This window comes from Excalfactoria chinensis, chromosome 4, assembly GCF_039878825.1.
Source record: "Excalfactoria chinensis isolate bCotChi1 chromosome 4, bCotChi1.hap2, whole genome shotgun sequence".
Classification (NCBI taxonomy): Eukaryota; Metazoa; Chordata; class Aves; order Galliformes; family Phasianidae; genus Excalfactoria; species Excalfactoria chinensis.
Genome location: NC_092828.1, coordinates 39,372,616 through 39,398,673, shown reverse-complemented (window position 1 = coordinate 39,398,673; position 26,058 = coordinate 39,372,616). Strand labels below are relative to the sequence as shown.

The 26,058-nt window shown below is 43.9% G+C and overlaps 1 protein-coding gene across 2 annotated transcripts in view; it reads left to right on the top strand.

Annotated features, from left to right (window-relative positions):
* The first annotated feature begins 2,112 nt into the window (after positions 1–2,112).
* SLC4A4 (solute carrier family 4 member 4) overlaps positions 2,113–26,058 on the top strand; it is a 179,200-nt gene continuing 155,254 nt past the window's right edge. For both annotated transcript variants that reach the window (XM_072336289.1, XM_072336288.1), the window contains exons 1-2: positions 2,113–2,250; positions 20,829–20,902. In XM_072336289.1, coding sequence (XP_072192390.1) covers positions 20,830–20,902 — 73 coding nt within the window. In that variant the 5' untranslated portion in view covers positions 2,113–2,250; position 20,829. The remainder of the gene's footprint in view (positions 2,251–20,828; positions 20,903–26,058) is intronic.

The following is a 26,058-nucleotide window of genomic DNA, read 5'->3' as shown; positions in this document are numbered from 1 at the left end:
TTAGTGATAGACTGGTTCAAGAAGGCCATTGGGCAACTTTTCTTCCCCATGGCTTCATGTGTAGGGCTGAAGCCAGTGGACTAAAAAGGCACGTTTAATCAGGCAGCCAAAGCTGTTACATGTTACTGCTTTTGTACTGTCTGCTCTGCGAATAGGAAGTTAGTGGGCTGTAGTCCTGAGTGACCATTTTATCTCTAAGTTTATTAAATCAAACAAAAAACCCACTAGTAAATACTGATAATTTTATAATAAGAAATATGTGGTATAAAGTGTGCAAGTCATGTCAAAATTCACTTATACAGTTTGTACTAATTGGATCCAGCTGATGGCTTTGGATTTTGTCAGTCACAGTGACGGAGGGGATAAATGGGTCACTTCACTTGGGTGTTTGTGCACATAAAGTGCACTGACTTTCAGGCTTGGCTGAGATAACTGCCTTGGCTCTTGATTTAAGGACTCTGGAAAGGTTCTTGGTAGGGTTTTAGATCATACTATGTAGTAGTGTTATACTTAAAGACTAACTGTTGTGCATCATATTTTAAGGTATAGCAAGTTGTGAGGAAGTAAGATTGCTGTGAGAGTTATTTAGTGAGCTAAGAATCACCTGCTGAATATGGCCCTGAGGTGCTTTCCCTTTTTGACTTTTCCACATTTTGAGATGCTTGGTATGGAAGAATGAGTTGTCTAGCAGCAAGAAGCAACAGCGATCTTCTGTAGTAGCTAATATCTTTCTTTAGGGAGGGGGCAGAGGGGACCTTCTTAGTTCATTTGTAAATAGAAGCAAAGTGGATGGTGTGCAAATTAAGGATGACATTAGAAAGCTGAACCATGGATAAAGTAGTCCTTGATTGTGAGCTGTTGTATATGCCTTTGGAAGAGGGGAAGATACATAGTTCCTTGGTTTAGAGCTGGACTATATGAAGCTTCTAAGTGAAGGTAGTGCTTTTAGTTTGGGGTCTGCTGTTAGTTCAAATGAAACAGTTCAGAAACACTTTCACAGCCAGGCAGAAGGTTTTCCCTATGCTGCCAGTGACTCAGTTGCTTAAAAGCAGGTAATCAGGGAAGGTGATTTATTGAAAGGAGCAGAGGAGGCCAAGTTCTGATGAATTCATGTGCAGAGCCCAGGTGGGAGAACATGTTGAAGGGGGTGAGGGGCTGGTACGTTACGGACAGCTGCCTGTCCTCAGAGGCTGGGGAAAGCGCAGCTCTGACTGTAGCACAGAGTGGAATTTCTGCCATGTTCTCGTTCCTGATTGCAAACCAGAAGCTGCCGTTTCTATCACTGCTACTTACTTTGTTTGTTTGCCTGTACAGCGGATCGTGTATAGATTGTGTATTATTCCCTAATACAGGCTTTGGACAGGTTGCAGAAGTAGGGGTTGGTGGCTCAGGAGGAGCTGAAGAAGCAGTCGCTGTGTGGTTAACCCTAAGCCTTCCTAGAGAAGTGGACTTTTTCCCTACGGAGCTACAATAGTCCCCTTTGTTCCCCCGAGCGTCCCTGTCCTTTCTGCTGGCGGACTGCTGCTCCGCCGTGTCACTTGCGCTGTTCGCAGAGCTCCGTTCTTTCAGAATACCTCACGGATCTCGTCACTGGGGCCTGGACGGCAGGGCTTAACCCAGGAGCGGCAGCCTGTTGCCCGAAAGCGGAGTCGCGGCGATTAGCGTCGGCTTCAGTCCCCGGTTTTCGGAGGGCTTTCGGAAGGCAGTTCTTGTAAGCGGAGACGCGGTGTCCCGAGACGTCCAGCTCCGGCGTCCGGGGCGCCCAGCACCTGCGGGGCCCGAGGCGCGCCGTTCCTCCCGGCCCGGCGTGCAGGCAGCGGGCGGGCGGCGGGGCGGGCAGGGCGAGCCGGCGGCCTCGCAGACTCCTCCTCCGGCCTCCCCGCCCCGGGGCCCCGTGACGCCGAGCGGCCGCCGAGCGCCCGGGGAGGGAGCGGGGGCTGGGATGGGACGGGATGGGAGCGGGCGAGGGGACGGCTGAGCCCGCGGGCGCCTTTAAATTCGGGCCGGGCCGGCCGCCGCCAGCACAGCCGCTTCGCCTCGCCCCGTCCCTGCCCTCGGCCCGGCCCGCAGCCGCCAAGCGGTAGCGAAGCGGGCGACCGTGCGCGACTCCAGACACGCGTGGGCCAGCGGAGCGGCCATGCCCCGCAGCGCCCGCTGAAGCCGCCCCGCTCTGCCGCTCCGCCTGCCCGCTGCCCCGCAGCCCCCGCCCGCCGCCAAGCTGGAGGAGCGCCGCAAGCCCGAGCCCCGCAGGTGAGCGCGGCCGCGGGGAGCGGAAGGCGCGGGAGCACCTGCACAACGCGGCTGCCGCTGCTCCGCGCTTCTGAGCGGCGCGGGGCCGCCGGCGGGCTGCGCTCAACCGGTGCTCGGTACCCGGCTAACTTTGAGAGCGCTCTTTGCTTGTGTTTCGACCGATCTTCGCGCCGGTACGTTGTCAGCGGCACCCGTTGGAAGGAAATCCCGTTTCCTCTCAGTTTTTCCATGCTCCATCTGGTGTTCAGACGCACGCGGCTATTTCCTTTCCTCAGACCGGCAGAGGGGAGCTCCTTGCTTCTCGTCTTACCCTTTGCGAGCTTCCTGTTGCGAGCTGCAGGCAAGGGGTGCTGTTCTCCGGAGAGAACGCGGCAGCGAGAACTCGACCGTCCTTTTGTTCACACCCCTAGGTTGCTTTTTTACGCCAGCGTTAATTACTGGTATCTTTCCCCTTGGGCAGGAGCGCATCCTCAGCGCCCGTCCCGGCTCCGGAGCCGTACGGCGCGGCCGTTCGGGAGGGGGCCAGCGGTGCCACGCAGCCCTGAGCGCCAGAGCCGAGCGGCCCCGGGAGCCCCCCGAGAACTACCCGGGCAGGGCAGCCGTGCGGAGGTGGAGCAGAAGCAGAGACACGGCAGCGGCTCCGTGCAGACACGGAGAGCTGCACCGCGCAGTACTGATAGTCGCTGTGTTGTTTCAGCGAAACGCAGTTTACTTTGACAAAATGCGAGGAGTTGCTTGTTGTATGGGGGAATAGAATTAATTCTCCTCTTTAATTGCTGGTGTGATAGTCTGCAGAATGTAAGAATTTTTGGTTGCTATTCGAAAGAAAACTATTTGCACGTTAAGAGTGAGGTATAGTTACCTCCCCACCTCCAACAACAGCAAAAAGCCCCCTAAGGCTCCCAACTGAGTTTGGTTGTAATAATTTCCAGTCATATGCAGGATGTTTAAATGAGGTTGTTTGCATCTATGCGTTGGTTGGCGTGCTTGCTAACCCATTTGTCTCTGTCTTCACTTCTCCTACCTGGAAGCCAGTGCTGAAGGAAGTGCTGAAGGAGCTTTTATGGGGACTTCCCTCGTTCCAGAAGCTTGTAGAGTCCAGTTTTGCAAGACTTTGTTTCAGGTGGTGGCTTCAGTTCACAGTAAACTAAACAGGATGTCACTTCACCTGTTTGCAAATGTCAGCGTCCTCTGACTGGCAAACATTAGCGTGGTCTGCAGTGATGCTTATGTGTTCCCCCATTCAGATACATTTACCTCTCCTAAGAAATGTGAAGGGAGAGGTTTGCCTGTTCCTTTTCCTTCCCTCCTGTACAATGTGAGTTTCATGTGTGTCAGAGCAGTGGACTCAGGGAGAACTCTAAGCTGCATTTCCAGGGCTGTGGGGGGCTGACAGCTGCAGGAGAGTTAGAGATCGTGGGTTAGGAATTGCTGGCTTGGTGTGTTGCTGCTGTCCAGAGTTGAAAGTGGGGTGAGAAGGAAATGCATTTGTTTGGCTTTTTTTTTCTTTCTTTCTTTTTTTTTTTCCCTGTCAGTTGGAGGGGAGGAACTTTTCATTTGTGTGCACAGGGCATTCCTAGCGAGGTAACACCTTGTACACGTTCCCATTCAGCACTTTGCAAGGTCCAGCAGTGTTTTCTGCAGCTGATAACTGAAGATTTTTTTCCTTCATACTTCTGTGTTTTAAATCCCGAAGCTGCTGCGCGCTCAGAAAAAAGCCCACCCGGCTATACTAAAATGTTGCACTGCAATATTACCCATAGTAAGGCTTCAGAAAGAATTCAGTAGGGGAACTTTTAAAATGTGTGTTTTGCAATCCTACTGTCTGTGTAGGGCAAACGCTTCGGTTACTGATGCCCGATGCTGATAAGGTTGTGCGCAGAGTGCAGTTCAAAGGAAAACATCCCTGCGAGAAGGGAAAATCTGTAGCTCCTGTTTTCTGCTCCACCACTTATCGGAGAGGGCGCCTCGCTCACGTACAGACGTGTTCTTTCAGCAGTGGTGGAGAAGCAGCTTGTGTTTCTGTCCCAAGGATTTTTAGCTATACTGCCACCTTGAAGACCTGCGATAAATAACAAGCTGGAAGGTGCTCTGGGCAAGGTTGTGAATGAAAAGTACTGTGTAGATGCATAAAGGGAAGTTTCCTATGTATTTTTCTGCCGATAAAGTCTGCAAGCCTCTGTTTGCGCTTCTTAGAATCGGGGAGTTTGTCCTGCAAGAGAGCCAACAGCAGAGGCAAGATTGATCAAGGATTTCCTGGATGAAGGGAAGGTGATTGTGAAAGCGCTTATACCTGTGGGTACAGAAAGGGGTGATCCCGTGTGTCAGTCTGTGCCAGTCTGTTAGTGTGGATTTGCTCATCTTTTGACTGTTCTTATGCTGGTTTATTGAGAAGCGTATGTCCCTGTCTACAAATCAGTGAAAGCCTGGGTTCCTTCTTCCAGGTCATGAGCACCAGCAGACTTCAGACCATGTTTGCAGCCTTTTGGCACCAGTGCTGTGGTATCAGCAACCTCTGTTACACTGTTAGAAGTGACAAGCAACCTTGTCACTTTTCAGCAACCTATTTTTCACTTGTTTTCTCTTTGCTTTGGGTTTTGAATTTGGACTTCTGCTTTGAGGAAATTAAAAACTTTTTGATAACACTATCAGGTTTTCTTGTTCCAAGTCAATTAGCTGCTTCTGGCTTCAGATCCATTTAGAAGGCTCAAAAGCGTTGCTCTTTGAAAACTCAGTAATAGCAGTTCAGTTAATGCTGGTAAAGGAGTACATCTCTGTGGGTAGCTTGATTTCACTGTGCTGAGTCTGGGGGAAGGAAAGGTGAACTAAGTGAGATGGGAGGTAGAAGTATTTCTCTTACATACCTTTAACTGTATGGCTTGAAATGAAAATAGAGCAATAATGTAGTCATCAGGGTTGTGGTGAAAGTCACTCTGAATGCAAGCTGTCCATTGTGTCAGGCTGCTCTTCGGTGACCTCTGAGCCAAAAAGACACGTGGTACTGTCTATCCTATCATTTTTCAATTGTGTGATTACATTAAGAGAGAAGGAAAGAAAAATAGCTTTTAGTTGCCTTCTTGTGCTTATTAGTTTTTCATATAGGTAACTTTTGAAGGTGAGATCAGAGGAGTGAATGGCCATTTGCCCGAGTTTTATGGAACTAACAGAAACATCAGAAATACCGATCTCTGTTTTTGGCTTTCAGCTGTGTTTGGTTTGGAGTTGCAGATTTCTGCCCAAATTGCAGCCATGTAAGTGGAGAGCAGGACTTATGGTATATGACAGTCAGTCGTGAGCTGTACCGTGTGAGATCGGCTGGTCTTTGTGAGGACATCAGAGGAAAACACAGCCTTATTTTCAACAACTTTCCTCACCAGAAAAATTAGAATAGTCAATTTGACATTGCCAGAATTGGAATCCTTCTGATTTCATCTCAAACTTTGAACATCTGAATTCCAGAAGCGTAAACTGTTAGTAGAGCTAATGCTCCTTGAGAAACAAGGGGAAGCGTAAAGAGGGGAAATATTTATATCTAATACATATAACATGTACAAGAGAAAGAATCAGTTAAGGTGAGGGAGTCTTCCAAGGAACAGCATTTCAAATCCTAACTTTATTTTACAACTGCATTCTTAAGGAGCCAGGTTCATACTTCTGCAGTATATGCTTGCTAAATGCTATTTATTCAACCTGATTTGATTTGAAGCAAGTCTTACATTTTCTTTAAATAGGCACTCATTCATTTTTCTCACATCTTGAAGTGAGTCTTGAAAATTCGAACTTGATAGGAATTGTTCAAATTGCTTCTTTTAAGGCTGAAGATTACAGAAAGAACTTTGTTCCCCTCTTATTTGTGGGGTATCTTTCTTAGTGCTGTGTGCAACTTCAAGGTTAGAATATTTTCACCTTCAGCTTTTTAATGCTTTTGCTTTATTTTAATCACCTCTGTCTCTAATTTCACCTCTTAGCCTTGAACAAAAGGTTGCGTTTAACTGCTTTTATTGTACCTGTGGCTATATAACACTTCAGATGCATCGTCAACCCTTATACGCAAGCGTAAAGATTTTTTTTTATCTAGGTTGCTAAATATAATAAGACTTTGTTTAGATTTGAGGTTGGGAAATAGTTGCTCAACAGCTCAAGGAAAAGTAGTGTTTGAACGCATTAAACCTGCTTCGCTGCATCAGAATTGAACGAAAGTGTATTTGTCATGCATGGAGGCTGCGCGTGGAATTTTTTCTTAGGTCTCATAGCTGGCAAATTTTGTGCAAATGAAGTGAATTTTAAGCAAATTGTTAAACTTGAATATTCTGATATCATTTCCATGTCTGACAGTTCCTGCTTTCAACAGAGAAACCGAACAGCTAAAGAACAGTAGCTCTGTTAGGTAGCCCAGGCTTTGTGTCTTTCAAGGCAGAAACAATAATAGCGATGAAGAAATAGATGGGTCCTTTGTTCTCCTCTGTCCCCAATGAAGCTTCGTTCCAAAGCCTTAATGGCACAACAATACAGTGTGCAGTGCTCTAAATCGTTCAACATCTCATGACCTATTAGGCCAGGCCTGTGAATAACAGCCAAGCAGGAGTAGCGTCCTGGGTGCAGGGTCAGCGTGATGGGCTGCAGCAGCAGATGCCTTTGTAATGCTGCTGATATGATGCCTTGGAATCAATATAGCCCCAGTACAGTGGTGCTTGTTTTTGTACCCTTCTTACCTTGTGTGGAATGCTGAGTTTGGTGGGGCTGTTCCCTTAGTTCCACAAAGCACTTTAACACTGGTGATGTCTGCCCTTGGAGCTGTTGGACTCATGGAACTTGAAGGCCATACGGAGCCAGGATGGAAGGTGTTTGCTAACATCACCTTTATTCATTACATAGACAAAGTGCAGCCATTGGTTGCTTGCAGAACAAGGTTGGAAATGGGTTGATGGTCAGCACAAAGTATTCAGTGCTTTTGGATTGAGACTTGAAGGGTGGTGCTCAAGTTTGCGTTTCAAGTTACAGAGTTCACCCATAGGACTGTCAGATAGCATCACTGATTTTGCTGAGAAAACACAGTGACTAAACAGATGGTGTTAGCAGAGTATAAAGTTTAAATGCTTTCTGTTGCAGTGTGAGTTTGTCTCCAGTATGTTACTGACACGTACATCATCAAAATGTGCTTGGAAAGAAAAGTCTTTTCTTGCTTAAGATCCAGTACATCTTCTCAAGGAATGTGAGAGGTGTGAAGATTTTCCCATAACTGCATAAATAGTTCTTATTCAGGCTAAAGCAGAATTTGGCTCTTTATATACAGTATGCAGTAGTTTGTATATTGGGTGGCTACAGCTGGGGCTGTAGGAGAGGCAGCGTAGCTCCCACAGCTTCTGCCTTCCCTGGCACAAAGTCTTGGAGGATGCTTTTTGTGGCCTTCTTGGGTAGTATCTTTTATACTTAACTGTACCTAGAGAAATGGATTTTGACATCTGAGTAGGATGAATCCAAGTCCTGAGTATGCTCTCATGTCAGACAAAAGAAGAATTTTGGCTAAGATGCTCGTGGCTTCGCTGGTGACCAGTGAAAAGGAAGAGACAGGTCTGCTGGTCTGTGTGCTACATCTTGATTTTTCCTTCAGAGAAGTGCCTGGAAGTGAATGAAGCCTGAGAGCCTCAGTGCATGGAAAGAATGCAAGCGAGTCGGGGCTTGAATGCTGGCTCGGGCCTGTGCTTCACTAAAGATGTAGGCGAGCCCAGGCACCCTTCCTTCACCTCTGTGGGCACTGAGCTGCAGCCCTGATGCTCCAGCTGCTCCCTTCCCTATGCTGTTCCTCTTGGCAGTACAGGTTAAAGGCATGTAACCATTCAGCGTAATACTTGGATAGTTCTCTTACTCTGTACCCGTGGACAAAGTAGCGGAACAGCAGGAATTGCTGCGAAAGAGAAGCCTTCGTATTTGTTTAAGTTTTGTTTGGATCACCCACCTCTGCCAAAAATGCAAAGTATAATTTTTATTGAAAGGGAATATGCTACAAAGCAGTTCTGTGAAAATCCCAGCTATGTCTTAATGTCAGAATCTTTTCCAGACGCTAAAACCATCTCCAGCTTTTAAAATAATTACTCTACATAAAGATCAACCTAGAGGAGTTTAGGGATGGCGCAATTCATTGAAGATTAGGTACACAATTTATGTGAAAAAAAACACCATTACAAAACCATCTTATACTCATTATACTCAAAGTATGCCTCCTGGTGAGTAACCTGAGTGTCTTCTGAGCCCTGTAGTGCAGAGAGTGTGTCGAAGCTTCTCTGAACTCCATAAGCTTATGTAATTACTTTTCTACAAATGAAGCTGTCTTTCTTAAACATGTTTCTGTCTCTCTAATCCTCAATTCTGAACAAGACATCTTTGTGGTAAGTAGTCCGGGTACAGAGATGCCTTGACTTAAAATAGCTTTGTATTTTTGCCTAGTAACTCACAGAAGGTAGCTGGTGTTTTTGAGGAAGAGATCGCTGCTGTTCTGGCTATGACCCGTAGTTTGAAGTTCTCAGAATTGTGCATGAAGTCGTGAACTGTGGTATCAGCCCAACTTCTCTGGCTCTGTTCCCGGACCAGTCGTTTCACATAAGAGAGCAATAAAAAATGCAAGATAATGGTGCAGATAACTGGGAATTAGTATTATAGTCTATTTTCCTTTTACCTTTAAACAGCCATATCCCAATTAGGTGCTGAGCATAAAGCAGCTCTTTGTTAACAGGTGTCTCCAAGATACTGGAAGACTAAAAGGTGGCTTTGCATCTCAGTTCTGAAAATGAGCTGGAATTAGGCACACTTGTACATTCTTCTGAAATGAAGGTTTCTAGCTAAAGATAACCAGCAAGGTTTGTAGGCATGAACTTGTGTAAGTGCAGGGACAAACCCAAACTGCTCGGGAAAGCTGATTGGGTTGGGCAGCTTGTGCTGCATGGCTGCTGACCATGCAAGTGCTTTGTTGCCCTCTCAGTCCCTGTCTCTCTTTGTGGCTATACCTGATACTCTGAGCTGCAGAACTGCTTTTTATCTTATTTATTATTATTATTTTTTAAATGTCTGTGACCAGTAAGATGGCCCTGCCCTCTTAAAAAAGGATATGAAAATTGCTTTATCTCACTGTGCTTTTATTTAAGTTACCAAAGCAAAATGACCATTTCAGGCCTTTTTAAGAAAGCTTTTTTTTAAAAAAAAACACAGGATTTTTTCACAAAGAACGTTTGCCTTTAGTTTTTGTAGGTAGATGCATGTAGAAAGAGGATGGAAGAGGACTGGCTGACCAACACGAGCACATAAGCTTGGTCTAGTTTGCTCACAGATGAATCTTGCCATGAATTCCTGGCCTGTTAGCTTTGTAACTTGAGTCGCCATGAACCACTTGCTAATTCTAATGCTGTATGTAAAATCAACTTGCATGTTTCATTGTAGGCTATATATAACACATAGTGTATTAGCATCAATTGTGGCTCTTTAAGATGCTTTAAGTTTATGAAGTGGAAGTAGGAACTCTTATTTTACAGAGGTTAGGAAGAAGAGGCAGAATAAGGGAGTTGTATGATGTTTCTTTAAATGGCTTGTGCATGGTAAACTGTCATGGCTTTAAGGCCTAATTGAAAGGACTGCAGCTGCTTGGGAACTGCGGAAATCTTTCATTTCTGAAGAGGATGTTTTAGGCTTGACTGGGAAGTTTATGTGTATGGACCAGTAGTAACCCTGTCATATTAGTGGAGTCAGAAGGATTTGGCCTCTGTTACATGGTGAGAGGAGCTCATTGTCACTCCAGAGGCAAACCTGCTTGAGTGGCTGTAAGAATTCTACAACAGCCTGCATAATCTGAACAGCCTTCCTTTGATAAAGGAACATACAAATGGTCTTATTTTTTTAGGTGATGTCTTTCCAGGGAAAAATATATATATTTTTTTCAATGTCCATTTCTAGAATGGATGAGGATTTTCAGACTTTCCTGAAAAAAATACCTATGCTAGAGTGGCATTTTCTCTTCCCTTCCAGAAATCCTGTTCTGGACAAGTTTGTTGATCACTATTCTGTTTATATGAGAGGATGCAGGATCTTCTGCGCCGGTGCTGCTTGTCAGCATCACTGCTTTGAGCAGTCTTTTTCTGCAGGAGGCTCTTCTGTGGCAGTGTTCACTGGAAAGAAGTTCATACGAAGTAAGCATGAACACTTTCTGGCAAGAAGCAACTTTTCTGCTCTGGGTTATTGTTTTAAGCTGACATGAGTAAGTCTATTTTGGGCTGCCCTTAAATGGGTGTCATCTAGAGGACAGTCTTGTTAAAACTTGGTTGTTGCCTGCTCAGCAGTTCAGTTACGCTCTCTTGACTGTGGTTGGAGGATACAATAAATCCAGCTTTAGGGCACTTAGAACCAAATTAAGAATATTACTCTCCCGTGAAGCAAACTCACATTGCTAGTAAAGTGAGTTTACCTTTTTTAAGTGCATTGCCTTTATGCTGGATCATGTATTGTCTGCTTACACTGTGCTGCTTTTATGCTGCATCATGTTCCTCCTATCCCAGTGGCAAAAGACCTGTATTGCTTTGCTGACTAATGCAGCAAAAATGCAGTCATGCCCCTGCGTGGTCTGGGGCAAACTCTTGCTGGCTGATTAATAGTCCTCAGGTCCAAGATTAAAGATTGGGTGGGGAATGTTCCTGACCGGTACTTCTCTTGGAAGTCAAGGTAGTAGATTGCTACACAGGGTATCTCTTTTCAGCACTGTATCAGCTAAGCATGTTGGAGGACAAGGAACATTCCTTAACGTCAGTGGCTTGCTCACTCTTGTCCACTGCAGTGATCTTTGAGAAGTGAATGAACTCTCTTCTTGCTTTCTTTGCAGAAACAGTCAGAGGAGCGAATGTGTAGATGAGCTCTTGGCAGTGAGGTTCCCCTGGACTGTAATCCCTGGTCTATTGTATCCCAGCAGCCCTTAGTGCTACATGAAAGTTATTTTTTCTTGGCGTACTGGCAAAATAGTGCACATGCATGTCCTACTGATATAATGACGTGAAACATAGAGTATCCCAAAGATTTTGCTGCATGTGTAAGATGGGTTAGCATTTAACTCTGTCTGAGCCTAACTCCCAAAGGCATGGTAGCCTGCTTTTCTTGAACAAGAGTGCACATCTGAAGCGATGATGCAGAGAGGAACCGTCAGTGGCAGTCCTGTTTCTGCTGGGTGATTCCCATGGGTGTCATTCATCAGGGTCCAGCAGCCTTTGGGTTCTGGGGCTTATGCTAGCTAAGTGAGTATTTGGTAAATTCTTGATGCTGTTGAAATACAGAGTGGCTCCCTGGTTCCTGACGCTTTGGGCTGTGAGGTTTTTATGTATGTTTGTTTGTTTGTTTGTTTGTTTTGGTCATTCTGGTTGAATCTTAAATTGATGGAAGTGAGGAAATTCTTTATTTCAGTTTCTTCCCAAACAGCTATAAAATAACTTGGTTTTGCTTAGCTCTCTTCTTATCTCTAGAAACGTTTCTTCAGCAAATTTGTACAGTGTTTTACCTTCAAGTGGTAGAGGAAGAAAAGGCATTTAGCTTGAGATTTGGCTGTTTGCATTTCTACCTATTAGATCTGCGTTAGTTTTGATTGACTTTTATGAAGTCAGCATCTTACGCATGTACTGAGAATGAGGTGAGTGTCGGCTTTCAGGAGAGATTTTCTCATCTTCCCTGGGGAAGAATCTCTTTGAACTCCTCTGGACAGACAGTTGTCACTCAAGTGAAGGTGAGATTGGCTTGCAGTACTTTGGCCACTGAACACCACCCTATTTTTCTTTGCTTGTGTAATATTTTTGGAGAGTTTTTCTTTCCTCTGTCTGTTGTACGTACATTGACATTCAGATTTGGTGACTTTGCCTCATCTTAGTTTTGTGTGTGTGCTGTCACCACCCTCTTTTCAATATGATCTCAAATGTGACCACATCCTTCACTTTGGAGCAACTGTTGTCTGACTTGTAGAAGTCACTTGTTCTTTCAAAGACTTTCATTTGGTAACTGGTTAAAGGTTACATGAGGATGCCAGTCACAAGCAAAGTTCAAGAAGTTCCTGCTGATGAATATGGTTCTACACTGTTCAGTTGTGCCACATGTGTGTAAGGCTGGCTGTTGAAGGAGATTGCTGAAATCATCCATGTTCAAAGTAACCTTTATGCTGCATTATGTTTTTGAGACCAGCATATCATGAAAGCTTTTATCACTTCAGCATGCTGAGTATTGGATGAGAAGTGCTGTGCCTGCACTACGTGAAGTGCTGAATGCACATTAACTCTCTTGGCTGCTTCAGATGTGTCCAAAACATTTTATACAACCAGGCTTTCTGCCTGTTAGGGACTGCCTCTGCCACTCAAGTATTTCTGCTGGATCAGATGTTATCCATCCTTCTAGCAGCAGAAAGCTGGTGTGTCTCAAGCCTGATGTTAGTGTTGGGACCTAAAGTTTTGTGATGCTTGGAGAGTAGCTTAAGCACCTCAGTGGTGCTTGGGGGAGGTGATGGGGAAGGAAATGTGCAGCTCTAGGAGTTGTGTATTTGAAAATACAAGACTTGAAAAGCTCTAAACTGTAATTACAGAAGTGAAATTAAGATAGAAGATGGCATTTTGTATTGGTGGTTTTCTTTTTTCTTTTTCTTTTTTGCTGTGGAGAAGAGGCTTTCCTCCAAAATAGGCACATGGGAGGAGACCAGTGCAGTAACTGCAAGGCTGCAACTGAAAGCACTTGATTGTTTTCCCTGGAGAAAACCTCATCTGGGTTAATGGTGCCACTTGGTGTGCTGCTCCACCCCACATTGTACACACTGCCTGTTCTTTTGCCGAATGGGAAATGGACATAAACCTAGGAACTCCCATTTCAGATAACAATTTATTTCAGAGGCAGCCTGGCAAGACTGAGAGACTTGCTTTTAATATCCTTGTCTATAGGTAGAAAACCTTATGTCAGATCTGTGCTGTCCATATTTTGCTGTATTCAGCAATGCTGGAAAAATTCCCACAGTTGCCGTTTCCTTGTCTAGGTTTATATATCTGTGTCTATTTATATATAGATGTATACAAATGTCCTGTCTAGTATGTGCTTTTAAAGTCTGCACCTATTTTAGACTTGAGGGCTGAGCTGATGTAAAATACATGCTAATGATGTTGCAGGCAGCTCTTAGTCCATCATACCTAGTCTTATGTCATGATACACTTCTTTCAAGAAGCTCTTATACCAGGCTTGAACAAAGAACAACTGCTCTATGAAAAAGGATTGGTTTTCAATAGGCTCTTTCAGTTGAGGAGTACATGAACACATTGTCATAAATCACCCCACTGTAGCAGTTTCGTCTAAGGTTTACGGAGCCTTAGGTCATGCACTGAGTTATAAATGTTGTGTTCACACTGCTTAGTTTTCTTTAAGCGTGGCAAAAGTTTGCAGTGTGGCTTGAGGTCATCTTGGCATGTTAGCCTTCTTGCTTAGTCCTTCCTTTAAGGGCTCTCCCACTTCTGAAATCTAAGATGGTGAGAGAGTTAGGAACTTTCACTGGCCAAAACTGAACATTTTTCATTAATGTGGGCAACAGCCAGCAAAAATTAGGGTTAATCAATTAGGTAAAGCATAGTCAGGCAGTTGTCTATAAGGCAAAAAAAACCCACAACCCTGTAACAGGACTAAAGCAGGGCATAATATCATGGTAAAAAAATGGCAGAAAAACCCAATCAGGTCCTGCAGGCTGTCTTAGAGAAGTAAAGCTCCAATGTAAAAGCAATATTGAATTCCTTTCAAATGGTGTCGTTACTTTTTCCTGGTTTCTGCTGCATTAAATGTAGCTAATGTGCTGGTTCTTAAGATCTTCCAGGTACACCAGTTATTAGAGGTTCACCTGGTCTAGCTGTAAGGAGGTCTGTAGCTGAGGTGCTACCACTGAAAAGACATGGTGGGATGAAATGTGGACTTCTTGTTGCCTTTGTCTCAAGTTACCAACCTGTGAGTTTCTTTAAGAAAGGGAAATGGAAATGAACAGGGAGCTGACTTGCTTAGTTTTTAGAGTTGTGTCATTTTATGGTAAGCAATCTAAACATAATTAAACAATGGTTTCAGCTGCTACACCTACTTAGGATCCAGTGCCAATTCCTCCACCCCTCCCCCTCCCCCCAACTTTGTATTTCCTTGTGTTTTGACAAAGTTACTTTGTGCAGAAGAAAGTTCTTTTCGCATTGAGGTGATGAGAGAACTGGAAAGAAAAAGCTTCCATTTCATATCACATATTGCATTCTATACCAATCCTGCCAGGGTGTTTTTTGCTATGTCCTACCAACCAACTGACAAGAATATAGTGTAAGTTGACAGGGAGAATATTTGAACCGAACAAATGGGCAGCGGTGTAAAGGCAAATGGCTACCTGTGCATGTGTCAACTGGGACCCTGATGGGGAGGTGATTCCTGGACAGTGAGTTTTTATACGGACAAAGAAGCATTAAGGCAAAGTGTCCATTTAAATGACATTTTTAGGAACAGACTGAGCATGGAAGTGGTTTAAAATGCAGAAGAAAAGTGTGAAATAGCAGCATGAAATATGATAAGTGCTCTTGATGCAAAAATGTGTTAGTGTACTGATGGGTGCAGGATGTGTGCTACTGCTACACCAGTGACAGAGGAGAAGGTATGCCCACCTGGTCAGGTTTTTGTGTGCTGTGCAAAATCCTGCTGGTTTGGTCCAGTAGACTATTCCCAGAACACACCACCTAGGCATATATATATATAGTCATATATACATAAATATAGTCTGGCTTGGGTGGACTTCCATGAGAGGACACTGAATGAAAGGGAGGCAAGGAGCCTAGCTGCACTGATTTATGTTGGCTGTTGAGGAGGATGCTTACCTTGTACTTTGCTCTTCCTTTTTCCAAAACCCTTTTATCAAGTGCTCCTCGATGTCTAGAAATGAGAGGTGTGTGTCACTGTTGTGTTGAAGAGCAGCAGCAGAACTCTGAATTTTCATTCACCCTTTGAAAAGACAAGTAATTCAGGTTGCGCATTTGTTTGCAAGCTAGTAGTAAGATGATAAACTCACAAAACTTACTGTGTGATTCCTCCTTGTCTTACAGCATGCAAAAATAACTGACAAGCATGTCACATGTTGTGGTCCAATGCGTGCTGACAGTTTGTTGGAGTGAGGAAGCAGTTCAGTGCTGCAAGCAGGAAAGCACAGATGAAAACTGTGCCTCTTTGAGGTTGTATGTTCCAGCCTTTTCCCGTGTGTCCATCGCTGGGAAAAAATAGAAGAGGATACCTTGCATGAATTCCTAGATGTTAGTCTTGCAGATGATGTGTTTTATCTTGTGGTTCTGCACAGGACATGATTGGCAGTGCCGTGGAGAGAGGAAATGACATTCTCCATTCAGACAAGCCTGCTGGAGAGGGAAGAGGTGAGATGGGTCTTCTGCATTTGCTCTACCTAATGGCACTGTGCAGAGCAGTCATCTGGGGCATCAGTTCCCTGTTGGCTCTCAAGAGTTATTTTAAAAGAAGCTGGGTTTGGTTCTGGATTTAAAATAATGTAGCACAAGTTCTTTCTGCAGAATAAGGGAGCTTCTGTCCTGGTGGGTGCAACCTTTTGCTGAGAGTGCATGGGAACAAATACTGTTCTAGAACTGACAAAGGGAAATACATCCAAGGTAAATACGGCAATCTGTTCTCTAAGTGCATCAACCAGACCATCCTGAGGACAGCCAGAGGCTCATTTCTCTGAGTGCTAGAGCGCATATGCAAGTATTTGAGGAAAACAAAATGCATCTAGCATCTAAAGAGTATTTTCTCATATTAGATGTTTACTCAGCCATTTCCTTATGGACTGTGGGAGAATCACTTGGGACCAAGTGTCCTTCTTGGTTTCCTATTTTCTTGATCAGTCACCGCAATAGCTGCATGCTTCACAGATTACAGAGAAGGTAAAAATGATATCTCTGTCTCTCCTCAGCCGTTGATGGAAGAAACCCATTTAGCTTATTGTCTCATGATCTCCAAGATAACATGTCCGCATGCTCACTTGGCACCTAACTACAGTGGCTTGGGAAGGCTCTGCTTGGCACTGAGAGGGAAGCCACAAGGGACTTTTCTCTCTCCTTAGGTACCTGGTGCTGTTGCTTACAAGCTGCATCATATTGCTTTTCAGAGCTCTGGTGGTGATCACTAGTAGCAAAAAGGCAGCCTATGGGTATGTGCACATGGGCCGTTGTGTTTGCTCCTAGCAACACTAAGGAGCTGAGAGGTACAGGAGTGCTTTATGTAGTGGCTGCCAGAGTGTGCAAATAGATCAAGCTGTCAAAGCCAGGTGTCTGTTCTGCTCGGGAGCTATAGAGGCTCATCAGCTGCAGGCTGTCTTTTATTAGCTTTTAAGCAGCAGAATGAGTTGTGTGACGGACAGTCTCTCTGCTGTGCTTGTTAAGTAAAAGGAGTGGGGGTGATGATTGTGTGTGTGCAGATTCAGATGTAATACATGCTGAATTGTATGACCTGCTAAACAACTCAGCCAACAACATGTGGTGCGTTGTATACTTGGTTTTGCCTTTTTTTGTCTTCTCCCCAGGGCTGTCCCAACCATAGGGTTCCCACTCCACTTTGTGGGTGACAGTTTTCTGGGGAAAAAGTCCTGTCAGTTAAATGACAGTGGGCCCTGAGAAGCAGGTGGAGGCATCTGTGCATGCTCATGAAGCTCCTGTTTTCCTCGCCTTTCCCACGGATGGATGCAAGCAGGAACTGTAGTGCTGGCAAGGCACGGTTCTGAGCAACATTGCCGTGTGACCCGGTGTTATGTCCTCCATCAAACCCTTTACAAGCTCTGCACCCTTGCTTGTTGCAAAAGGATTGCTCTTGAAATGGGACTTTCACGTGGGCTTTGCTCTCTGTTGAAGTTAGGGAGCTGGATCATTTTTTCCTTTGTTCAGTCCAGAGTTTGCTGGAGTTCCTTCCTGGTCGCAAATGTGTTTGAAATAGGTCAGATCATAAAAGCTTATCAGCAAGAAAGAACACTCATGTTTCGCTTGAGCTTTGTTACGTATTTATTCACTTGGGTGAGTTGCACACCCCCACAACAGCTAGCGCTTTCTTCAAGCCAAACCTGACTTCTGCTCTTCCCGTGGCGCAGATCGGAAAGCTCTAAGGAGAGTTGCTCGCTGCCAGTGGGAGCGCCCGTCTTGTCTCTGTTCTCCCACTCCGCAGTCGCCGCCGCTGTGCTAAGGCTGCGTGGCCAATAGGTGGCAGCACCCCATCTGCTTACCTCTCGGCTTTGGGAAGAAATGAGGGTTTTCTGCAGGTACCCGCTGGAGGAGGCTCCGCTTTCCCATTGTAGCCTCAGGTGTGAGCGAGAGTGAAGTGAGCTCTTCTGCATCCTGAAAGCTTCCATGCACTGTAGGGATCCTTTCTGTAGGCCTTCAAACATAACTGTTCGTGCAGAAACAAACTTAATCAGATGATCTTGGTTTGATTCTTGTCCTTTATGTTTGTTTGTTTTAAAGACCTTTTACTATTGTAAACTGGCCAGTGAATTCTCTTGGGTACACCTGAAATGTGAGAAGTGTTGGAAAAACACAAAGTAGAGTCACGGGATTTGGTTGTTTTTTTTTCCCCTTGCAAGTGTGTGATAACTTTCACATAATGATCTCAAAACAAGCCCTGAGCCTTGCTACGTCTATGCAAATAAGGCAGAGTTATCTCTCAGTAAAGGCTGGGGGACAATAAAGCTAAGGTTACTTGCTACGTTACACTTTGCAAGTTACTTTGAAGGTGTGTTGCAAGTGTTTGCTGCTATAACAAGGGGACTTGCAAGACAGGTTTTATACTGTGATGACAAAAACAGAGACAATAAGATAAGCATAGCCAAAGGGAAGGAATCGAGGAATTGTGTGGTAGGTGAAAAGCAAGTACCAGACTTACATAATTTGGTCTTGAACCACAACCATTTCATTCTGAACCCAAATCAGGTTCACTCTACTAACATTGTGTGTCTGCAAAGCATTCGCCACAAAAGCAACCCTGGATCATAAGCACGGCTGAGAGACCTACGCACTTTTTCATTTCTTAGGAGTTCTCAGCTCCTCGTGGAATAGCTGGAGTTGAAACTTTGCATCTTTTCTACTTTGGTGTTGCTTAATTTCCTCCACTTTTGCCCGCCCTATCCAGACTTCCCTCTAGATCCCAATTTTGGGACACCTGTTAGTATTGAATTGCTCTTGTTATTTTCTTTGTCTGGCAGACTATTTCTGTGAGCCTGCAAATTTGGTTTTCGATTGCGTGCTGCGTTGGATAGGCTATGTGAGACTTATGTCTAAGTCCTATTGATGTGTAGAGTCATTTCTAAAAATGCTTGCTATTGATCTAATTAGGCGCCCAGAGAGGCCAATTACTCAGGCAGCTCTTACTTTTTTTCACTGGAATATATAATGTTGGAGTACATGACTTGCTCAGATCTAGACTCTGAAAATAGAAATCCATTATTTTCAATTACTTTTTTGGATTTGTTTCCAGAGCCTTGCAACAGCAGTAATGAGGATGTTGATCTAGATAAAAAGCGTCTAAAAGTGCCATCCTTCTACTTTACTCAAAGGAGCCAAGCATCCAACTAAGACACATTTGTGACCAGAGGTCCTAAAAACGTTTCTGCCCTTGTGTCTTTCGCCATAGGATGGAAAATGTGATTTCTTATGGCAGCACATCATTGACAGAACTCTGCCCCTCAAGACCTAAGCAGAGGTGCTTTGCTTTTTCATCTGCCTTTTAAAATTTCTGCAACTCTTGTTTTATGTTATTTTAAATATTCCCCTCCCTCCCCCCTTGCCTTTATGAATTCATGGATGTTTCTTGCAAGATTTTGGCCAGAAGAAATCTCTCAGTAATCTGAGAAGGGCAGAAAAGACCAAGTCAGGGGAGGTGGCGCTTGGGAGCCTAATCCCTAAACTCCCGTGGATTAGAGTCGGGGCGCCGTGCCAGGGCAACCCAAGCTCTATTCCTGGCCCTCTAAACCCCTAGCTGCTTTGGATCTGCACTGTGCACGTTTCAGAGAAAGCACTCGGCTTGTGATATGTCGTCAGCAGTTTTTGAACCCTTTGCAAGCTAGAAGGGGTGTCACTGTGATGAACTAAGCTGGGGGACGAGGGAACCACTTGTTTAGATGGGGAGAAATGTGGGATCAGCACAGTAATTGTGTGCACCAGAAACTAATCCCAACCTCCTTGTCCCCTGTTCCCTTCCTCTCCTCCAAAGTGTGACTTTGCTTTCAGCTGTCATGTACTTGGGTTGATGCTGCCAAAGTTTGTATGGAGAAGCTTTGCTGGAAACAGGCATTGGGCAGAGGCTGCAGGCTGTGCAGGTGTGGTTGCATGCGTGCACGCGTTGGTGCTCAGGGAATGGAGTAAGTGCTGGAGCATGCTGCAAGTGAAAATACAAGAACTTTGCAGAGCGATAAAATGTGTGTGGCTTATGTTTGGTTTGGAAACTCAATCCTATCTGTTCCAGATGTTTTCACTTGTGTTTATAGCAAATAGCTACTGTGCTGCTCTTGGAGAGAAGAAAAAAAAGTAATTGGGGTGTGCCTACACAACACTTGCATGCAGGCAAGTGCAGCATTAATGACGCTGAAGGATTTAATGAAGAACTTGAGCTTTCAGGGTAGGCTTCTGTGTCATGGCTGCATGTTGTGTTGGTAAGCATATTCTACCCCTTATTGAAGAGCTCTTCATTTTGTGCATGAAATATAGCAGTAAGTGTGTCTGGGCAGTGCCCCAGGAAGTTCACGACAAAGGTATAGAGTTAGGAGCCTGTTCTGTAAAGAGGAGCTGATAAGAGGTGGAGAGAGATGGAAAGGGAAGGAGAGCAACTGCTGAAATCAGTCTCCAAATAGATGAATGAATGGGTGACACACATAAATGACTGCTGTGATGGCCTGACTTACTGGAGCTTGGTCTCTGGATAATCCTCGTATGTCAGATTTCTGTAAGGCCAACATGTGACACAAAGCTTGCCTCTCGACAGACAAGTGTGCTTTGCTGGTATTAAGAGGCTGGCTGAAGCTGAGTCTCCCTCTGTGCATTCAAACGCGTGCGTATGTCTGTATAGTATGTGTGCTGCAGCCAACATCCTTTAGAAGAACTTGAAAGGGAAACTGGAATTCCACAAGCTCTTGGCTCTTGCATAGACAGTCTCAAACTTGCCTGAATGTGTGTATGTCCTTGTTAGAGGAAAAAAAAAAGAAAAGGAAAAAAAAAAAAAAAAAAGGAAAAAAGGGAAAGAAAAAAGAAACAGAAAAAAAAAACCCACAAAGACTTCTAGCCGGGATTACCTTTCTCACACCTGTCACCACTGATGTCCTCTCAAGGTTAGAATTTGAGCAACGTGAGGCCAGCTTATACCAAACGGCATTCGAAAGAAGCTCTATGAAGGAACAGCAGGCACTGGAAGGAGGACGGGAGTGCCCACAATAACATGAACAACAACTTACAAGTTAACCTGCCCAGGACTTGGGCTGGTTCAAATAGCTCGCTCCAGGAGAAGTCTGAGCATTCCTTTTTTCTTTTTTATTACTATAGGATGGAGGACGAGGCAGTACTGGATAGAGGGGCTTCCTTCCTTAAACATGTATGTGATGAAGAAGAAGTGGAAGGTAAGAGACCTTGGACTGCTGGGGATTCACAGTTCTTTACGATTCTTATTTGTATATAAAATTACCAGATAGGTTGTAGAGAAAAAAGACATTTTTGTTTTGACTGAGTATTAATCCTAAAATCGGCCAGAACACCATTAGGCTTACTCAGGGTGAAACTGACTTTTAAAATTCAAAATACATTGTCTTTTTCAGTTTGAGAGAGAAAGGTATTGTATGCTCCTTGTGTACATTTGTACTTTTCACAAAGTCCCATTCACTGTCTCTTGCACAGTGACTGCGCAACACAGGCCGTTTGTTTCTTTTACATGTGTTTTAGCAATACTTGCATATCCCCACTGCACATCAGAGGGCTTGAATGCAGTAACAGGTTTTGCGACCTAGAAAGAGTGGCAGGATTTGTACCAAGTGTTGGGGGTGGGCATAAGGCAGCAAGATGATGTTTTCCCAGGTTATACTTTTGTCTTCTAAGAGTTTTCCTTGGAAGAGGAATTTCCAAGAGAGCAAAATGTTTCCTCAGCTTTCAGGAAAAGGGTAAACTTTGAAAGTGTTTTAATTTTCTCTGTGGCTAAAAACACTGTGAAATGTGAAAGGAGAAAGGAGTTTAAAATTTAACTTTTAAGATTGGCCATGGAAAAATTTTGAAGCTGATAATAATGAGTTATTTGCAGCAAATTCTCTGTTCCTTGTTTTATGATGGTCAATTGACAGGGTGTTTGATAAGCTAATAGGAGATGAAGAGGAACAAACCATGAGCTATGTACTCTAGCTAGAAAGGAAATGAGGCCAGCGTTCTGCCTCACAATGTTGCCCTTCCCCTTCTGACCTGGATCTATAGTTTGATTCTAGTTTATTTGTAAACTGTGACTGGTGGCTTTCCTTTAAAATGTTTTGAAAGGTGCACAGTTTCATATCATTATCACCAGCAGTGGACACCAGTGGATTGAGCTGTATGAAGGAAAGCAGTCTGCAAAACTGATTGATTGTAGAACGTTTGCAGCAAGACCAGTTGTTGCCACAAAAACACCTGTGCTTTTTATTCCCTTCTAGTATGAATTCGTATGTGCTCAGTAGCTATAAATCACCATGTTGTGTTTAATTAGTCCTGTGGGGTTGGAATGACAGGGTTTTTCTATTAGCCTTGTGCTTGTAGAATAATTGGTACTTTGGCACAGCAGAAACATTTGGGAGGAGAAGGAAGGGAAATGTTTCTTGTAATATAACATCTGAAGTGTTGCCACGTGCTCTGATGGTGTGTATCACCCATTTGTGATGCTCAAGGAATATAATTACAGATTTTTATTTGAGAAGAGCAGTACATGAGTGTCCATTGTAACAATCTGTGACAAAGACTGCCTGTGAAAAGTCATGGCTAATGTCTTAAGTATAATGTGGCATGCTTATCTCTGTGTTTCAGAGCAGAGATCATTTGATTTTCTTGGGCTAACAGACCAGTTGCTCTTCATCTCACTGGGGTAAGGGAAAGAAGAGGTGGAAAAAATATGAAGTATTTTTGATTGCACACAGTGGGCCTCTGAGAGCTTTAGCTGCTTGTCTGAATCCGTAGAGACTTGGGCTGGGTAGCCAGCTAATTCTCTTGTTCATGCTAAAAGCATTGCCTTGATTCTCTCCGGCTTCGGTGAATGACCTAGCTAAATGACAAAAGAAGCTGCTGTCTGTGGTGGGGTTGGTGCTGATGCTGTAGCATCTGTCAGTGTCACGATGCAGAGGGGTGTGCGTATGATCTGGCTGGTGAGTTGCTGCTCAGATGCTCATTGCTTCTTTACTGGGACAGCCTTAAATCCAGAGCTTGCCTTGCAAATTTGAGGTGTTACCAAGTGCAAATGATTTTTCAGGCTCTGGCGATTTGAAGAGGACTTACTTGCCTTAACTCAGAAAATGCATGTTGATAATTATATCTTACCCTTTATGCACACAGATGTGTGCGTAACTATAACTGTGTATAACTACAAGAAACACATGCGCACCTGATATGTACAAATGCACCCCATGTGCAATCATAGTGTGCATTTATCTAATAGAATGATTTAAATGTTAGGTTGAAAGCCCTTGGCTGACACTTCATGCAGATAGTTTTAGGTCTCTTTGCTAGATTTAGAGCAAGGGTCTGAAGCACAGGTCTTATGAGGAGCAGCTGAGGGAACTGAGGTTGTTCAGTCAGGAGAACAGCAGGCTCAGGGGATATCCTGTGGCTCTACAGTTGCCAGAAGGGAGGTTGTGGCTAGATGAAGGTCAACCTCTTCTCCCAGGTAACTAGCATTAGGATGAGAGATAACGGCTGTAAGTTGCACCAGGGGACGTTTGTTTTGGATACTAGGAAAAATCTCCTCTCAGAAAGAGTGGTGATATGCTGGAACAGGCTGCTCAGAGGGATGGTGGAATCACTGTCCCTGGAGGTGTTGAAGAAGAGTGGAGATGAGGCACTGAGAGATGTGGTCAGTGGGTGTGGTGGGGGTGCATTGACAGTTAAACTTGATACATCTTAGAGGTCTTTTCTAGTCATAGTCCTTCTTTCATTCTGTGGTTTCTGCATTAGAGGTGCAGTGGCATAGTTTCAAGAAGATCATTAAGTACAGAGACCTGAATGTGTTTGTTCTGAAGTTCTCTCTGTTGCTTTAGCCAATTGATATTGTTAGAACTTGGTTTTTCTGAAGGGATTGCACAGGTTTTATCCTCTGTAGAAGGTAACTTCTGGTGGAGTTGTTACCTCCAAATGTTTTTATTTATTTATACTGATTTTTTTTTTTAAATTTATTTTTCTGCTTTCATGGGAGAAAAATGTATATATCATACAGTTGTTTGCCTTTTTCCTATTCGTTTACCTGCTAGTAATTTCTTTTACATCCAGCAGTCAATTTTGATCAGATTTCTTAGGAAGGCTCCTTAAAGTTATTTCTTTGAACTTGTTAGAAAGCAGCTGAGGAGGGGGATGAGACATTATAATGCCCTTAGGAAGCTGGCTGGTTTTCTTGCTGTTGAATCTGCTTGTATTAAAACAGGTGAAGGCAGTTTTTGAAAGTCATCATCCTGAGCATATTAACTCTCCAGAATGGAAGAGAAAAGCAGCATGCTGTCACTCTGGGATAGCAAGCAACTCCTGAATTCATTCTGTTATTATTATTTTGGTAGCTAATTGCCTTGTGTTACGTCTGTCAGATGGAGATAACAGCTCTGGATTAGCACATTGCTCACTGATTTGATTATGTAGTGGTGTGGGAGAAGGGGAAGGACTTGGTTTGTTAGGGAGTGGGGGTAAAATGGGCATTTCTGATCAGCAGTATGTTTAGACATTTGCAGCTTGAGGTAGTTGTCGGTCATGCCCTTGCTGAGTAAATGTAATATTAACAATAGAAACCATGTATACATTGCAAAAGCATGTCCTTTTGGCCTAGATCCAGAGATTATTTAATGCTTCTCTAAGGTGGCACTGCAGTCCGATCCCACGCTGCACGTCACTGCTATTTAATTAGTGATATCAGCTGTGGACGTTCAAAAATGACTCAATTGCATGTACCCTTCCTACCGTTTTTCATGAGAGAAGGCCTAATTAATAAAATGATAATGTTTTAGTTTGCAGAGCTGTTTTGCTGTCCATAACTGATGTTTCACGGAAGCATCCAGAAATGTTACTTGGCAAGATAGGGGGGTCTCCTAGAGTCCTGTTTAGCATATGAAAGAAAATGAGAAATTGTAGATTTTCCTGGGAAAAATAAGGGCAGGCATTGCCCTAAGCTGAACCTACTGTGTAAGAAAGTCATTCCCATTCATTTTGAGCACTGCACGTTCCTTTCCTTGAAGGTAATGACATATTGCTGTAATGCCACTGTTAGGAGTGCTGGTATGTGTGACACAAAGAGATTACTTAATAACCAATTTTGCAACAGGGGAAAAATAAAGCTCCACCTTATCCTTTGAGATAAGGTATTCTTGGCTCCTTAAGTAACTTCCCCCAGGCTTGCTGTCCGGCCTTTGCAGTAGGGTGGAGGATGTGGGATTTCCAGCGTGGCAGCTCTCTTATTGGAAAGAAGGGTAGCACCCTGGCTGTGGCCCATAGGAGAAGTGACGAGCTCTTGTGTAAAGTGTCTTGTCCTGTTTTTCAGTGGATTCTCAAAGTAATGGCATGGGAAATATACCTTAGCACTGAATTACAGAGAAAGTTCTGTTACCATGAAAACTTTTCTGTAGATTGTATTAACATTATAGGATTTACTACATACAGAGCCTAAAACAGGGACTTTGTAGGAATGTCTGGGGACATCCTTTGCCATTTTAGCTGATTGCTCTCCCCACTGCCATCTTCCATCCTTCCTATTCTTGACCATGTTGTGTCACTATGCTTTACTGGTAGAAAGCTGTGTTGTGCTGTGAGACTGTGATTATTAACTTGATGGTTGGATCAGTGAAGAGAAACAAAGGTTGTTGTGAAAATTGTTACCTTCATTAACAGCAGGTAGAAGACATGAGAAAGCAGTTGCATTTAGCCATTTACTTTGTTTTCTTCTTCTCCCACTGCAGCCATCAGTTTTTGATCAGTGTAGACAGACCTCCTCTGTTTTCAGAAACAACCAGAAGACCTGTTTCATATCAGTTCAAGCTTTTAATTGCTTCTGAAATAAGTACAATTAAAAAAAAAAAATAATCACGTGAAGTGCAGCGCAGAATGTACTATATTACTTTTCTTTGATACCTTGAACTGCAGAACTAGTCAGTGTAGGCTGTATTTCATTTGGTTTTGTAAAGGGAAGATGCTGAGGACTTAGGAACTGCCTTTTTTTTTTCTTCTCTTTCTGTGTCTCGGGACCAGCAGGCACAGATGGAAACCTGAATGTTACCCCACACAGTAAAAACGGAATGAATGGTTTGGATTTTCCCAGCTGTGAAGTGTTTGGATGAAAGATTCCACTTGAAGTTCTGTCCAACTTTGGTTCTCGGGACACTTGACAGGATACTGAGACATGCCCTTATCTGTTATGTAAAAAATAACAAGGTCCTAGTGCTATGGCTTCAGTACGGTCTTTTGGTAATATACTAAATCCCTACAGAAAAGTTGGGAGGTGTTTTTCTGTGTGTGGATTAATTAAGTCAATTGTGTAAATGCTGCAACCTCTGTTAAATGTAAATCACTTGTAAGTTCA